Raw genomic sequence first — 17610 nt, forward strand, 5'->3', positions numbered from 1 at the left:
AGCAGCAGGAGGCATCTGGCAGGACCACGGCAGCAGCACAACCACACACGTCACGCTGTCCAGGCACCGCTGCGATATGAGTTAATCAATTATAATGAATTATAAGTGGCTTATGGATGTTCTTGATTAGTTATAACCTAGAGGTTGACTGATGGGGCTTATGATGTATTATGAAAACTTAAACTCACCTATGCACATTTAAAAAAACAACTGTAGTAAGGACTCATAGTATGTTATAACAGTCCATGCAGTATCATACGTTATCACTGTATGTGTTAAGTAAAGTGAAGTACATATTGATCTATATTCATCTATATTCATTTATAATAATGCATGCTTCATCATAATGTTTCATTGATCTATATTCATCTATATTCATCTATAATAATGCATGCTTCATCATAATGTTTCATTGTTGGTGTTACATTAAGTGTGATGCATTTTCATGTATCTAAAAGAATCTAAGATGCATTATAAGTGATTAATGTCTATCATACATTGTGATTAATGTCTATCATCAATGTTACAAAACATTTTTATATTCCCTAAATTGAGGTTTCAAAAACTACATTGTATTTGTATCAGTCATGATCCATTTGTTTGTATATAGTCATGTACTGACTCCACAGTAGATTCATCAGCTTCATTATATGCCCAAGTGTTAAACACACTTTAGAAAGGAGTGTCCCCAGACTATCAGAAGCCAGTGATCTCTGATTGTCTGGTGGCGAGACTACCGATGATGTGTCGATATTATGTGTATCCCTAAGTACACCAGTAACTTTGTTACATGGCGGGGGGAAAAAAATGACTTTTGGTTTCACACCAGCCTCCTGAGTGAAATTCCAGAGTATGTTTGATCCAACCATCACCCATCCCTCCTGCCCTACTCGGACTTTATTGCTCTTTATACTCCATTATTGCTGCTGACAGGATTACATTGGAGTGTAGTGTTTTATATTTGAAAGCCCACTGTGTCTTATACAGATGCTGTCAGGTGCCTTGTGCGTCAGTAACAGACGCCAAGGGCCACTGACCAGGCTGCAGTATCTGACACCCTGGGAATGAGAACAGGACTAGTTTTTAGAACACAGTAAACAAAAACAAAAAAAGGTATATGTAAAATGTATATATACATATACGTATATATATATATATATATATATATATATATATATATATATACAGAAAACTTGTTTTTAATTGTATGTCCATTTCTTTCTTGTAAATTGCTGTGTTTGCGTGTGGGTGTATACTGAGAGCAACTTAAAATATAAAGCTGATTCTGATTCTGATAATTGAGGTATAGATTCATACTCAGGGTTCCTCTACAAAACAGGACTAAAAGATCAGGACTTGGCTTAGTTGAGAATGTGGTACAAATGTAAAATATTTGTTGGCATTAAAACTAATAACTAAAAACCAAAAGAGAGCCCTGGGGAAGTTGTCTGGATTACCCTCTTCTTAATCATGCACTGGTATAAAAGTGAAGACTTGTTCAGGCTTTCCAGAGATCCAGCAATGTCTACTCGACTCACCACACAACACACATCCAATCACACACACTTAAGATCATCCTCTCCCTCTATCACTTCTTCAGTTTTCCCTTTACAGCCCCCCACCGCCCAGCCCCCACTGTCCATGTGGCAGCCCACCGTATAACTGTAATGGCACACAGTGAAAGAATTCAGGAATGCCATTAAAGCATTTCCAGTGACGGAGCAGATTTTAAAGTGAGCTACAGCTGTTAGATGAATATGTGGAGCCAAAGATCCTGGCAGGAGGCTGGGGCCCCACGCACTCCACCTATTGACTGGGCTGCCTGATTAATAAAGAAAATCTAGCTCTTTGCCATGTGGATCATTTAAAGTAACATGTTTTATAGTAGCTTCATAAGATTGGACTGAGTCTCCACATCCTGGACTGAATGTTGACACAGGAGTTACAGCACAGCAGCATGTGTCTCTTTCAAAGCTGCTCCCCCTGCCAGGTTTTATGGTCACATTAAAGTGGGTGGTGCAGGGGTGGAGGGGGAGGGGTCAGATTGGAGGGCTGATTGTTTTTCAAGACGAGCCCTTTGATACATTGCTGGAAAATACTGAATTTTGCACATTTCAGCCCACTTACTACTTTCAACTCTTCACTGTACAATACAGCTAACCACGTTACTAACAGTGCCTGTGATACAAATGAGAATGGACTTTGTTGAACACTCCATACATACATTTGCTTCCATTCATTTCTGTATGATATAAAATGGAGCAAAATCTGATGTTCACTGTGGTGAATTACACAGGTTTCCAGAGTGTGCTAATTGATTTTCAAACCTACAGAAAATGAATGGAAACCAACAGCTGCTTGAAACTAGCTTAGATTAATCAGCCATGCTCTCAGAAGCTGTCAGATAAAGATGAACAACAGAAACAGGAACAAATCCTTTTTTCACTCATCTATGACAAAGATCCTTCCTAAACGCACTGCCAGTTGTTCAAAATCAGTGCCCCCACTCTAAGATCGTGTGAACTCAGTATTTTTTTATTTTATTTATTTTTTGCTAAGAGGTGTGGGAAGCAAATATATTGAAATTGCTACTTAAAGCTTGGAGACTCCAGTGCTGACCAGATGCATGGAAACTTGTTCACAAAATGTATCTTTACAATTTGTTTTTGCAATTTAACCTTATAATGTTGGTTAAAGCATTATGTGCTATGGCTGTAAGACAATGAAACCAACAGCTTATCAGAACAAAAGCTTGACAAAAGTCTGGGCAAATACATTAGCCAATTTTGCCTTATCATAGATAAATCAATCAATCAATCAATCAATTTATATAAATAAATAAAATTGATTGATTGATTGATTGATTGATTGATTGATTGATTGATTGACTGATCGATCAATCAATTTTATAAAATTGATTGATTGATTGATTGATTGATTGATTGATTGATTGACTTATCATAGATAAATCAATCAATCGATCAATCAATTTTATTTATAAAGCCCAATATCACCAATATCAATATAATCAATATAACAATTTGCCTCAGAGGGCTTTACAGCATACAACATCACTCTGTCCTTTGGACCCTCACAGTGTATCAAATACATTTATGTCCACTGCTAAGTAGCAAGAGACGTTAGTACAAAAATGCAAAAGATATGTTTGAAGTAGGGATGCACCAATTTATTAGCCGGACATCGTTATCAGCCGTTATTTACCGTGTTGACCGCCTTGGACAATCGCCAAATAAGATGACATTCACTGATGGCAGTGGCCGTTGTTTATCTGATGTGTTACATCTGTTTTGTCCATGACCAAATATGTCACGAGGTTGGAGTGAGAATGTGTTGCCCAGGTGCTGATTCAGAGAAGAAGACACTGGCCAGACCTGACTATGACATGATGTGAGAAGGCAACAGGTACCGCACACAAGTATGGTTTGTTTTTAAGTTTGCCTTTCAGTGCTTTCATGTCTCACATCATGGATGAGAAGAGAAATAGACAAACCAAAGATGCTTAGCTTACCTTTGTAAAGAGAACAATGGATCTAACTAAGAAGTAGGCTATGACATACAAGTCTTTTCCTTTTTAAAGTATTATTAATATTCAGAAGAGGAGGCCCACTACTACTACTACTACTAACATTGGTATCGGCATCAGCTATTGGCCTGATTTTAAACATCAGCATCAGTTACAGTCAGTGCATGCCTTGTTTGAGGTTGTTTAGAAACAGTGTCTCTGTGACAGTTTGTCCACAGATAACGCTGACAGGTTGATTTTTATGCTGTAAAATGTCACACTTAGCATATAGCTGGCTTACAATTCTTTAATGACCAAATTTAGAGGATCCTCATCAAAAAATTATTGTCAGACAATGAATAAAAGGCCAAATATTGTTATTGTTATTACTCAAATATCAACACCAGTAGGTGCAGTATCAGTATTAGTCATGTTCTAATTGGAAAAGAAGGAAAGATCATCCAAAAATATAAAACGGTCCAGCATGCATTCAAAAACTGTCCAGAGCTGTCAGTGTTGGGCTATAATTTCATACAAAAGCATGAGTCCCACAGCAAAAAAATACCTCAAGCTGTCATTTTAACTGTTATTTGAGTTCTTACAATCTGACTTTATTGAAACAACCGAATAAATCTGCCACATTGGTGAGATTTATTTTCCTGATTTCCCTACAAAACAACTTATTTCATGAATTTCAGAAACCAGTGTCAGTATTCTCAAACAAGTGTCAGAACATCACACATTTAGATTCATCATTGTTTTAAGAAAATGTGCCTTAGTAGTGTTCCATGCGACATGTGAAAATGAATATTTTTGCAGAGTGGATGATTTGAGTGGCAGGGGGAGGGGAGTGAAATCATACACCGCTACAGCTTGAGTTCCTCCTCCTCCTCCTCCTCCCCTTTTCTATAGTTGTTGGAAAAACAAGCTGGAAGAGGTACAATCCACAAAAAGGAGTGGCTCCATACACTGACATGTTCATTACCTGACATTACTCACTCAGGGAAATGTCCTGTCTGTGAGGGTTTAGAGCAACGACACAAAGCAGGAGCTGATTTGAATTTCAGTGTTTTAAGTGTGCAACATGTTGACCGCAAATACACTTTAGGTAATTTAGTCTGATATTCAGCCCTCAAACATTATTTCAGGAAGCTTCTACAAATGGCAGACTGTATCTTGAGACAACACAAGAGTACAAACACTGCACTATAATTTAGAAAAGGACACTTGGCTGTGGAAAATTCTTGACGCAAGTTCATTTGTATTGTTATTTCCAGATTTGATTTGTACAGAAAAAGGTTTCTCTTGTAGTGTGGTTTACACACTAACTTCCAAAAATGTGTGACATTCTGCAGATGAGAGTCTGGTACAAAGACGTCAGAATATTCTCAGGCATTTTTTTCAAGCTGCATTGACTTAAACAAAGAAAATCAAGCACATACATCCTAGGATTGTCCATCAGAATGTGCTCTCTAATGCAGATCTTACGGTGGGTCAAAACACAAAACAAACATCATGAGAAATGTTCTCAAAATCTAAATTCACCAAATGTTATCATATTTCTTCCTGTCAGCCAGTACATTTTTGTCACTGTCTTGAGGACAGTTGGTGGACTGCATATATTGTATTTTAAGGAAGTGGCATACAATTCCAAATTCACAAACTCCTGGTAATTTCATCTAGTTTTATTTTAATGTTGCTTTTTTGATACATTTTTGGATTTGGCACATTTCATTCAGCGTTTGTCTTTTTCCCCTTGTACTTGAATGTGTTGTGGTAATTGGGTTTGCACTATTGCCTCAGTGTTTTGTCCTTCTAAGACCACCAGAAGATCCAGATGCTAAACACATTCTGTTATCCACAAAAAAAGAAGTTTATGCAGCCTAGAAAGGTTCCTCTGACTGCACTTCTAGTTTACTAAAGATCCTTTCATCTTTCAGTGCATCAATTCAACATTTTACAAATAAGACACTCCCTCATATCACAGTTTTTGGATGTTTTATAAGATTTTCTACAACTACACACACGTTTTGGATTAGTGCTTCACATTTTGGGAAGCATAACATTGTGTTTTCCTTCCTACCAGATGGTGTTTTCTGTTCCAGCACACTTTGAAAATCAACTTGCAGAGACTTGAAACCACAGTGAGTAATCCACCACCCTGAACATCACGTCTGCTTTAATTGTTGTGGGACTTACATTATTGTTCTGCGGTAAAGCATGGCGGACGTTTCAGATCCATCTGCACATTCAGCTGCAGAACTTTGACAACACTAAAAGCAAGCCCAAAGTGTGTATATTCAATAGTGGCCTTTACACAGCAGACAAATGCTGTAAATGTAAAGAAAAAACAAACACAAAACACAAAAGCCTAAGATATGCACCTAACCATTTTTATATTGTTTTGTTTTTCTGTCATTGGTTATTTTTGGGAATTTAACAAAAAAATCCAGCTTTTTGAATGCAGATATAAATTGATATTAAACAGTACAGTTTACTCTCCTCCAGTTTACTACCATGTCGGTTTCTGCAAATGCGTGCGGGCTCACATATCCAACACCATGGTAAATAATGTGTGTGTGTGTGTGTGAGAGAGAGAGAGGAAGCATGGCCGAGTGTATAACAGCACGCACTTTTGTTTCTGTTTCGTAATAATTTGGCACTGAGCCAACTCCCAGCTACACACACACAGCCAGACAGGGAGATCCCAGCATTTTTGGGTGTGAGCCAGGCTGGAATACCACCAGATCCAGTTTCCTGCATTTCCTGAGCCGTTGCCAAAACTACACGCAACAGCTCCTGTATCTCTCTCCCTCTCTTTCTATCTCTCTCTCTCTGCCTCAGGTCTTTCTGTCGCCTCCGCTCAGCATCTTTTTCTGTCACCAGGAATTTCTTTTATGTTTTACACTCTCATCTCTATAGATTCTGCTGCTGTGCATTGACTCCTGCTGAGTCATTTAAAGCTAAAATAAGTTTTACCAGGTGCCTGTCATCATTCTTTCTTTGAGTCTTAGTTAACTTTAAAAAAACAAAAACAAAAAACAGCTATACAATTATCATAAATTTTTCACAAAATTACATATACACACGTGTGTTTATACATATTCTGTAAATAAAAATAAAAGTAAAAATCCCCCTCTCACCCCCCTCCTATATATATATAGATAGATAGATAGATAGATAGATATTTATACAGTGTGTGTGTGTGTGTGTGTGTGTGTGTGTACTATTTTGTCAGAATTGCCTCCCATGTTGTTCCTGGGCTCTTCAGAAGTGATTTAGGAGCTACTGTAAACACCGGCTGGTCCCATTTGCTTCAGATCAGATTAAAACTTCTCCGCCTCACTGAGGTCTTTTTATATTTAGCCCACATCTTGTTCCTATTTTCAAAGATGCATTTACTGCCTTCAAATGTGGTTTTGTTTTGCAGCTTTGAGCATGCTTAGTATGCTGGCTCCACTCTGTCTGCCTAGCAGCCATAAGCATCCTTTTATTGTCCCATGACCATTACACTGAATGACTACATACAAATGACCCCCACAATAACTGCACATCCTGAGGAATCTTTGAAGCGTATCGCCTGATGGTATATGAAGCACGCATGTTCAGCTACGGGAAACTTGTCTTGATGAAAACAAAAGAGTTTTCAGCCAAATGTAAAGGATTTATAATGACAATAATAGGTGTATAGATTTTAAATCCATCCTCTGAATCTTCTCCATTTTTCGTAGGATCTAACAACTTGAACGCTTACATCACATCCTGCGATGGCAGATATCAAGCAAACTGACAATAAAGCTGACACACAGAAGCTATAAAAAGAATAATTCTAAATACCCCATTTAAGAATTACAGATGTGAAGAGACAACAAAAAATTGGATGGCAAGCGTTATCCTCACAGGCTCATCTCACCATCCTCCACACATAATTGTCTCTATATTGAGGCTATTGGTTTCGGCCCCCTATTTAAATTGCATTTCCATGCATTGGGTTGCTTTAATGTGCAGCGCTAATGCAGTCACTAATGTACACATCACATTTAGGGAAGTCTGTAAATGATCCATCATAAATAAAAGATGACATGGAGCATCCACAATCGCTCAGAGAGTATAGATCTGCCTGCTGCAGCCTGGAAATACACAGACAACTGTATATCAATCAAATAACTGACTGTCATTAATGAGCTGCTAACACAACAAAAGAGCAAATAAGGGACCTTTTGTAAAGGTTTATAATGGCATTATTAATGGTTAACAAAATAACTAAAGCTTTCCAGATATAAGCCATTGATAGGAACAACAAGCCAAGGCATTTTAACCACCTGGCAACCAGGAATGTTTTCTTATCCATGGTTTGTAGCTGAGTTATTACACTATCTAGTGGGTAATAATACAGTTTGAAATGCTTGTAACTCATGAAATAATGCTGGAAAAGTTGCTAATAATCTGCAGAGGATCTGGATTTTGATCCAGCTCTTTTCCAGAAGGTAAGTGTTCAGTCTGTCAAAAAGAATTCTCACAACTTGTCAATGTAAAAGTTGCTCTTATTCATAATTGATCTATAACATATCAGTCATTTTTTATTACTGATACAGATATAAGTTACAGATTGTACCCCTTTATAAATTGTGCCTTGTTAGAAAGCCTCATTCGGACCCACATTCAGTCCAACAGAAACTAATACCTGATGATTTTTAACTTTATACAACAGCATCTTCATTTGATAAAAATAAGTTAAAAATTTACATTTCTGCAAATACAGTTGTTGTGTGCTCACTGACACTAAAAGGTTGTGGAGTGTGACTTAGAGCATCGAACATATTTCTTCTTTTAGAGAGTGCAATACAGCAATGTCAAGTAATTTTATCAACCATTTATTATGTTCAAAAAGCTAAAAAAGTTTCCATCTTTAGAATGGATCTTTTATATTTACATGACAACTAATTATATGAGTTTCTGACTGATGAATTAAATGAGCAGAACCCCAGAGATGCAGCTTATATCTAAGAGCTCACACAGAGACTGTAGAGAAAGTGACTTCACAGATAATGAAGTGTCCAGCAGGTCACTGCTGTCTTACCTGTTTGAACTGCTCCTCATAGGTCCACTCGTGGTGCTGGGGCTGAGGGTGCTCTGATGGGGAGTCTGCGCGGCGGGCCGGGGCGAATGCCGCCGGGACTCTGGACATGAGGTGCATCGGGGTACTCTTCGGAGGGAGACAGGCTCCCTGGAGCGAGGACTGTCGGTGCTGGTAGTGGTTCAACCCGACATCGTCTTCGCCCTCCTCCTCTTCATCCATGATCTCCTGCTCGTCCATGTCATCCCCCTCCTCGTCCCGCTCCTTGTCGTCGCTCCCCGGTCTGGAGGAGTTCCTGTCCTCGTCAGCCCTGCGGACATCCATGTGTGGGAGCGGGGAAGAGTTGGCAACTCCGGCGGCCAGTGCGCCGCGCATCGCCGCTTGGTAGTGGCGGAAAGCCAGAGCTTGTTGGTGTATCTGGGACTCCACCATGGAGCGGAGGTCTTTCTCTGTCTCTGCCTGTCGGAGCTTCTCCTCCAGGGCCAGCCGTGCTGCCTGCTGCCGCTGCAGGTTCTCCATGACCGCTTCGAGCTTCATGCCGCCGCTGGCGGGCTGGTGTGTTTGTGCGCCGGGGAACGCGCTGTGAGAGGAGGCGGAGGGAGCCTGGAGGGGAAGGCTGCTGGCGGACGAGAAAGAGCCTTGCTGCGAGGGGGCGAGAGGATGGTCGTGTCATGATCATCACCGGCACTTTATAAGATTAAAACACATGCTCCACACACACCGAATGCACACAACTAAACAGTTTTGCTGTCTGACTTTTAGTGTAATGTTTAGGATTAATTCCTTCACACTGCCACAAGCGAACGTGACAAACTTTCACTAAATTGCTTAAACACTGTTAAACTGTCTAAATACAGTAAGAGGGTAACATTATTAATAAAATGTTAAGTGCATCTGAAAAAGAGGAAAACCTTAAGTGTAAAGTAGTTTAAGTCTAATAATCCAATAGAAATAAAGCCTGGACGCTTACCAAAGCAGATTTAGTTGCTATACTTGCGTTATCAACCATGCTTCTGTCAGTCAGATGCGCCGAAATATTAACAACCGGATCAAAAGAGTCTTCCGTCAGTCCTGCGAACGCTCCGCATTCAACATCCAGACATGTAGGTCTCGATAGTTGGCGGAATAAATAGTTGAAATGTGTTTGGTGTTGAATGGTGGAGCCCCGAGCTGCTTTGGCAACAAGTGGCAACTGTAGTGAGAATGACCTCTGGAGGCAGAGATCAGCCCCCCTGCTCCATCTGCTAACAACACGTCAGTGCTGGGAATATACAGTATGAAGGCACAGCGAGACACAGCTCATACACTCATCTGCTCGGGCTCATCACACCGACTTAAAAAATAATACTTTCAAAGAATATATTGAGTTATTATATTAATCGTCATGTTTTTGTATTGTTTGAATGCGGTTGCCTAAAACCATGGCAAGGAGTTTATGAACTGACTTTGTTTCTAACTTCTGTAAAGCTACAACTACATGTTTATGATCATTACATGATAATAGACAGGATTATTGACGGAGTTATCATTGTACATGACATTTTATATTGTATATTTTGTAAATTCAATTAAGAGAATATATATATATATATAGGCTATATATATATATATGTATAAAATGTATGTATGTATTTACATAGTAAATAATGTATGTATGTATGTATATATACATATATATATATAGGTCTGAAAAGCGCGTTTAAAAAAAAAAAAAAAAAAATGACACCATTTATCATAGCCAGAAACTATAAAAATATAAATTATTGTTGGATTTAAAAATTTCTGACAATCCTTGGACACATCATCTTTGACAAACGCTTCAGTCAGATAAAAAGCAAATCTGAGCTTAAAATAGTGATATTTCATCTAAATCACTTTAAAGTACTTCTCATTTAAAATTTGTAGTTTTTTTGTACAAACTAACCAGCATGCAAGGCAAGAGTGAAAAGCTGAGGCTTTTTTTTTAACTCCAGGAGTTCATCCTCAACATTTAACTTTTATCTGTCAAACATCAAAGAGGGAGTTTTAAAAATCTAATAACTAATTTATGGTGGAGGGAGGGTCATGCGTTTTCCACCAGTCGCTCAGGGAGGCCCAAGGAAAAATATTTGTAGCTTAGGGGAAGGTAAAAAAAAAGAAAAAAAAAAAAGATTGAATTAAAAAATAAGAAATAGAGAACAGTTCCTGGAAACATAAAAGTAGCAGAAGCGTTTTATTTTGACAAAATGTAAGACATGTACATCATTAACTTGGTACCGAAAAGGTACATATTGGTGCATAAAATGACCATAATGCCACCATAATGCAGGACATTAGGTGTATGATGCTCAAAACGCTTGCAGAGGATCCCCAAGCCCCAATGTGTACACCTAATGGTGGAAATAAAAACCTTTATCCTTGCAGTGCCCGCTACACCCACAGATATTACCATTTCAGATACCTCTGTATTAAACAGAATGGTTTACAAATTTGTATAGTGATTTCAGTCAACCCTGCTGTGACCTTTCACCTGTATTTCCACGTGTATGTTCATCAGTGCTATATGTTCACCTCAGAGGGCCCAGAAACTCAACCCCTCATATTACATCTCATGTATGCTTACAGGTGGAGAGAAAAAGGACACCTGTCCTCCACTTACCGTCAAACAGCTGCTGTTGCTGCAAAGCTACTCAACTCTGATATAACACCTACAGCCGCCTTTACTGCTGTCAGGTCCATCCTAACAATATCCAATACAGTGCTTCTCAGCTCTTAAAGCAAGACCCAGGTATTACCATTCTAAAAAACAGAAATACATTTTTAAAAAGTCTCATGTTTGGCCTTTCCACTGGTGTTTTTGTGATCCATGGCGGCACGCAAAAGCAAAGCACTTATCTTAAATCCTATATTCACTTTCAAAAGTGTTATTGTAAGTGAAGAACTATTATACTATACCTCTGCACTGCGGTGTAAACATCATTTCTGTGAACCCTGCAATTGGCCGCCCTTTGCCACAGTGACCCTACAATTAAGGCTTACTGTGATGTAGGATATATCATTTGGCTGAAGCAAATCAATTATCATCAGCAGGGTCAGCACTGGTTTGGTAATCTATTCTCTCAGAGAAGAGCTGCTGTTTCTTCTGGGAACTCAGTCAAGCTTTAGTGTAAAAGGGTTTTCCAACATTAAGTTGAGATGAGCCCCTTGTCCACTGCCTGTTACTTACAGGCTAAAATGCTTGCACTGTATATTTTTTATGAAGTCATGTTAAAGACTGCAATTTCTGCCACTTTGCAAATGAGTAATATAAGAACAATAACAATAGGAGGACCCACACATGCTGTACTTTACTTTTACCTACAGATTTGTCAGTTTTGATTTTAGTTGCAGTGCCACTCTCTTCTTTGAGATATGAACAAATATTTGTCAGTTCACTTTAGTTTTTTATTCTCAGAAAGAAGTCTTCAGTCTTCCTCTTCTCAGTGAAGGGTCACATCAGCTCTGTGTGGGAAATTAGAGACAGGTAGATCTAGAGTGTGGATCACACAATAAACTTTTATTATTCATGAAAAAATAAATGTGATATTTTCCTCTCTGTATGTTACTAAAATAAGAGGCCTGAGCTATAAGCAGAGGGACTCCATTTGAACCTTTTCTGTTCATTTTTCATGTATAATTTATGTATTTAACTAAGGAGTGTTATCTCTTGTGAACTGTATACATTTCTACTTAACAATAAAACAAAACTCAATGAATGTTAAGTTATCTCAAGTAAGTTTATTTTTTGAATATGTTCTTTCTGTGAGTTTCATCAATGATGATTGCTGTTCTGTTTATTGTAAAATTACTTTTAAAGAGGAGAATAAACTGCTTAACTCAAAAGACTCATCTGTGAGTTTGCCATGTTAGTTTTCAGTACACAGCATTGAAAAATACTGAAGAACAATGTGCTACTGGAATTTGAGCTTCACGTAGATAAACTGTAAAAATAAACTTTTTGTTTTGATTTTAAAAAGTAAGTGTCCAGACTGCCTAAAAAATTAAGTTGACTGAATTTGAAAAGACAGTTTGAATCATTACGAAACTACCCCCAACTTATCTTCTCAAGTTCAGTCAACCTAGAATTTAGGACTGCATGCACACTAACTTTTTTAAGCTAAAACAAATAGTTTCTCTTTACAGCGTAGTTAAGTGACCGTTGTACGGCCATATGTTGTCCAGTTTACGTCCTGGGACACCAGAGAGGGGTTTGGTGCTGGTGGGGAGTCAGGGGTTCCAAAAAGTCTCAGACTGACTCTGTCACAGAGGTCCCTTTTCATTCAGAGTCATGGAGCTTTATCTAAATTCAGCACTGTCAGTCTCATCAGTTTAGAGAAAGTTTATACTGTAACAAACTGAGTAGTGCAGTGGTGCAACCAGAAATTTTTCTTATAGGGGTGATCAGATGGGGCCACTGAAAATCTTGGGCTGGCTATTTGAAAATATGTCAATATGGAGGCTAAAGGAATCACACTGATATATTTTGGTCTGTTATTTTACAGTTAATGTTTCTAATGATCTGTTGTGCATGAAACTGGTACAGCTAACAACACACAATCCACAACAATCCTGTTTTAATGTGCCATGTGTCTGTATATACATGTTAGGTGATTCATTGGTCTTTACATGGGCCGGCTGTCCTTTTCTTTAAGAAGACAAATATACAGCTTTACTCTGAAGAATGTTGATTGTAAAAAAACAAAAAAACATTTACAGGGAACAAACCTTAAGTTTAGAGGAGACTCATGGGTACCCAATGACCCTATTTTCACCAGTATTTTGAGGTGAGAGTTCATGGGAATCATTTGAAAATGGCTATGCCTGTTTTTCCCTCATCAAAATTTAGTCTAACTTTGGAGTGTTATTCAGCCTCCTTCCAGACAAGCTATGCTAACATTGCTGATACTAGTGGACGCCTTGGGTTGTTTAGTTTCACAAGATACCACTATCTTCAGCTTAAGTAAAAGTGCCACAGCCTCTTGGACACAGCAATGTCAGGCTCCAGCTATTTTCACCAGAGGGGCCAACAGTTTTTTTAGGGTGACCGTTGGCTCCGCCACTGGAGTAGTGATTGATTCATTTTATGATTGGAGCTTTAAAATGATTATTTGCTGTCACAGATCAAAAATAATCCATTTAAGAGGACCCTCCTCCATACTGGAGTGCCACAGAGCAGTCTGAGTGTCAGCCTGAATAAGGTGCTGCATGTTTACAGTGCCAAGTGGCAGCATTTCAAACTGCACATCACTCGAGACGGCTTGACGGCCTCACAGCAGTCTAGGGATTATCCAGTTTGCTAGCTAAGGTTAGGATTAACGTTTATCTCATCAGTTTGTTGTCAGTATACATGCTGAAAGGAGATCATATACAGTGATGTTATGATTTGTTTTAAGTTTGAGTACATCATCAAAGCTCTGAAGAACAAAAATGGTAAGGTGGAGCAGTAAGACTGTTTCTGATCTGCTGATGAGGAAGAAATATATTTTTCTAATGATCAGTTCCTGTATTAATGTATTGTGAAATCAGGGTGTCTGCAGGTTCTTAGAAGGGCTTAAAATGTCTTGATATCAATTTCATAAATATCAAACCTTAAAAGTGATTAGACTTAAATTTGACTTTGTGAGGTTTTAATTGCCACATACAATTTGTATAATTTAATTTATCCTTCTTTTAATTTCTTTTACTGAAAATTCTTCTGCGTGAATGTCCACATTTCTGATTTCTGAAATCCTACCAGACCTACCACCAAACCCAGGCATAAATATAGAGATTGCAGGGAGTGCGGTTTCACTGGGGCCCATGAGGTAGGGGCCCCGTAGAGAGAGACGGCCCGCCAGTAATGTGTTGGGTGATTGATTGCCACCTTGAAATATGCCTGTGTTCAAACAAGAACTCTCATTAAATTAAAAACAGTGCCATTTGCTATATATGTCCTTGAAAAAGACAAACCCATCTCTGTCATGTTTATTTTTTTATTTTTTTGTAAAACAGTCAGTAGCATCTAAAACAAAAGTATATGCTAGTTCTATAACTATAAATCAACTATTAAAATTGTTGAATTAACATAATAATTTCTTATTTTCTTTGGTATTTTTTGCTATATACAGATATGCCATGATGATAGGTGGGTAATATGCATGTTGATGTTATCCAATGTCAAGTCTCTGATCACATGACAAGACGATGTGCACAATAGGGTGCACTAGGGCATGTCATAATAGCGTGCATTGGGGCCTATCATAACCATCTTACACCACTGACCAAACACTCTTTTTACAGAATAAAATAGCATGTACATGTTGGCAAAATGCCTAACCTTTATCCTTTTCTACCTACCTGCAATGCCTAAATTTAAAAAAAGATAATTTGTCTAAAAGTTAGTCTTATATCTGGTTAAAAAAAAAAAAAAAGTAGCTAGAAAGGTATATAAAAACAAGTTTAAATGTCTGATACACACCCTAAACACAACAACATAACACAACATGAATCGCCAGGTATGCCCAATAAGAGACGATCCCACTCTTTTTTCCTTAAAATGGCTCTTAAGTATTTTCTTTACTCTCTAACACATGATACAGTAACTACCTCTACATAAATGATCATTAGTTGGTTTGATGTCTTAAAGCTGATCTATTTCTATAGAGAGTCTTTGAACGTTAAAGTGTCTGGCATTGCTGGAGTGGAAAGTGGTGGAGTGGTGCTACCTAGTGGAAGTTCAGTAGACCTCACCAGAGCAGCTAAAGTCTCTGACAGTATCAATACTACATTCCTGCAGTAAACGGGGCTGCACTGTCAGGACTGCAGTTTCAGCACCACAGTTCTAGGACCCTAGTTTTTCACCAAAGCGCCACCTAACAAACTGGATAACCACGAAAGTGCAAACAAGACAATGTTCCATCCGAATACTTTGTTATTGTTTTTAAGTTTTTTTCCTCCGAAATATGACTTTCTTTTTCATTATTTGCTGTTTTAAAGGTTTATTCTACCCAAATACTACTTTCTACCAATTACTTATGGTTTTAAAGACTTACTCCATCAAATTCTACTTTGCCTTGCAATTCAACTTGGTTGCTAAGACTTGCAGTTTGTTTAATTAGCAGAATTAGCTAAGTATACTCAGGAAAAATAAAAACTGCATGTACAGTCTAGACCTCCATGTGAAAAGTGCCCTGAGAGACTAACAGAGACTTCTGTTATGATTTGGTGTGATATAGATAAAACTGTCTCGACTAGATCTCAACCAGATATTTTTAAAGATTAGAAAGAGGTAAGACACAGGGATGACTCTGGAGGCTGATTCAAGATAATATGTATTTTACACAGACACATACACACTTTATACAATATAAAATAGGCAAACAAACAAACTGTTGTAGGAGGCCAGCTTTGTCCCTGACTGATGGACATCTTCTGCTTCATGTGTGCTGTGCTCCTGTGCACCAGTGTGGAGACAGCATAACTAGTCAAATGAAACATTTTGAGATCATTTCATAGACAATTAGGCCTAAGCCTATTAGTAGACTACTGGACCAAAAGACAGTCAAAATTACACCTTAAAGAAAGACTAGGACGATACGAAACGTCCTCTTTCAACGAATATCCTTGCAATTCACTGTCAATATGGGGTTAATGGTGGATGCAACCACCTGTATAATCTGTACAGATAGTGAAATTAACACAATAGGTCTACAGGCTAAATAAGGGAGTCTTGCCCAAAAATCCATGCCGCATCCATGTAGCTAAACAAACAGGCTAGCAGCAAACTATCAGGAGCTTATCATACTTAGCTAACGTTAGGTAAACTTCTCAAATACTTTGGCAAGCCAACATTAACTTTCCAGTCCAGTTCAAGACAACGGACTTGTTTATTAATATTAAACAAATAAAACTTGACTCACTTTCAGTACTCACATTTGTTTGTTATCTGGAGTCTGAAATCTCGAAATGTGGTCCTTGGAAGTCCAAATGGGTCCTAGAACTGCAGCCTCCTGTGCAGCAGCCACCTGAGTCAACAGCACAGACTGAGACACTGCCTGCCACATGTCACACACACACACACACACACACACACACAGACCTGAGAGTGAGACCCATCATGAGGGTTTTTTTGTGTGATTAGAACTCTTTGCTTTTCCTGTTTTCCTCTCATACACTTTATCACAGTATTGTTTAGAGCAAATGCTGCTGTATTAACTCTCTGTCTAGGGCGTCATTTACACTGGGGACATTGAGACATGTCCCCACCACTTTTTGAAACAGACGATTTATCCGCATTACTTTTTAAAAGCATCATTTGTTTCTTCTTTTGTGTTATATTGTGTCCATGCACAGCTGCTATAGTGTATAATTTAATGTGTTGTGACCTCCCTCACATTAAACCCTGTTTTATATTAACCTGATCTCTGAAACAAATCACGCCTCCTTGCATCCATTTAAACACACATTATAAGGTTGTGTTGACAAAATAAATTTTCCCCTACGTTGTAGTGATACCTTTCCTGTGGTCTGGTTGGTGAACACCATCCATCATGCATTTACTACCCAAGACAATAGAAAAAAACCCATAACCATTCAATCCAACACATGGCTTTGAGTGAATGGATTTATTGGGGTGGGGGAGAACGGAGGAGGCAGACAAGGAAGAGAAAAAGCTGAGCAGATATGAAGGTCAATAATGATCAGTGATATTGACCAGCTACTTGGAAATGGAAACATAAAGACACTGGGCTGCTAGATAGAATGGAGGCAGAGGAGGCAAGTGCATCCTGACTAATGGCTTTGTCTCATTTTGTGGTGTAAATCAGCTCAACACACGGTGTGTTGTAAACACAAGCTTATAATACAAACTGTATCAACATAGATAATAAATAAAGACATACTTGCTTTTCTTTCTGATTGTATATCATACATAGACGAAATAATAATAATAATAATAATAATAATAATATATATATATATATATATATATATATATATATATATATATATATAT

At 38.2% G+C, this 17610-nt stretch overlaps 1 protein-coding gene across 3 annotated transcripts in view; it reads right to left on the minus strand.

Annotated features, from left to right (window-relative positions):
* arid3c (AT rich interactive domain 3C (BRIGHT-like)) overlaps positions 1-10176 on the minus strand; it is a 128525-nt gene extending 118349 nt beyond the window's left edge. Inside the window, exons 1-2 of one of the 3 annotated variants that reach the window (XM_050049945.1) lie at positions 9571-10176; positions 8604-9242 (exon numbers count right to left, since the gene is read on the minus strand). In XM_050049945.1, coding sequence (XP_049905902.1) covers positions 8604-9242; positions 9571-9609 — 678 coding nt within the window. In that variant the 5' untranslated portion in view covers positions 9610-10176. The remainder of the gene's footprint in view (positions 1-8603; positions 9243-9570) is intronic. The other 2 variants (XM_050049946.1, XM_050049944.1) reach the window with 2 other exon arrangements.
* Positions 10177-17610: the final 7434 nt, after the last annotated feature.

Source organism: Epinephelus moara, chromosome 8 (genome assembly GCF_006386435.1).
Source record: "Epinephelus moara isolate mb chromosome 8, YSFRI_EMoa_1.0, whole genome shotgun sequence".
Classification (NCBI taxonomy): Eukaryota; Metazoa; Chordata; class Actinopteri; order Perciformes; family Serranidae; genus Epinephelus; species Epinephelus moara.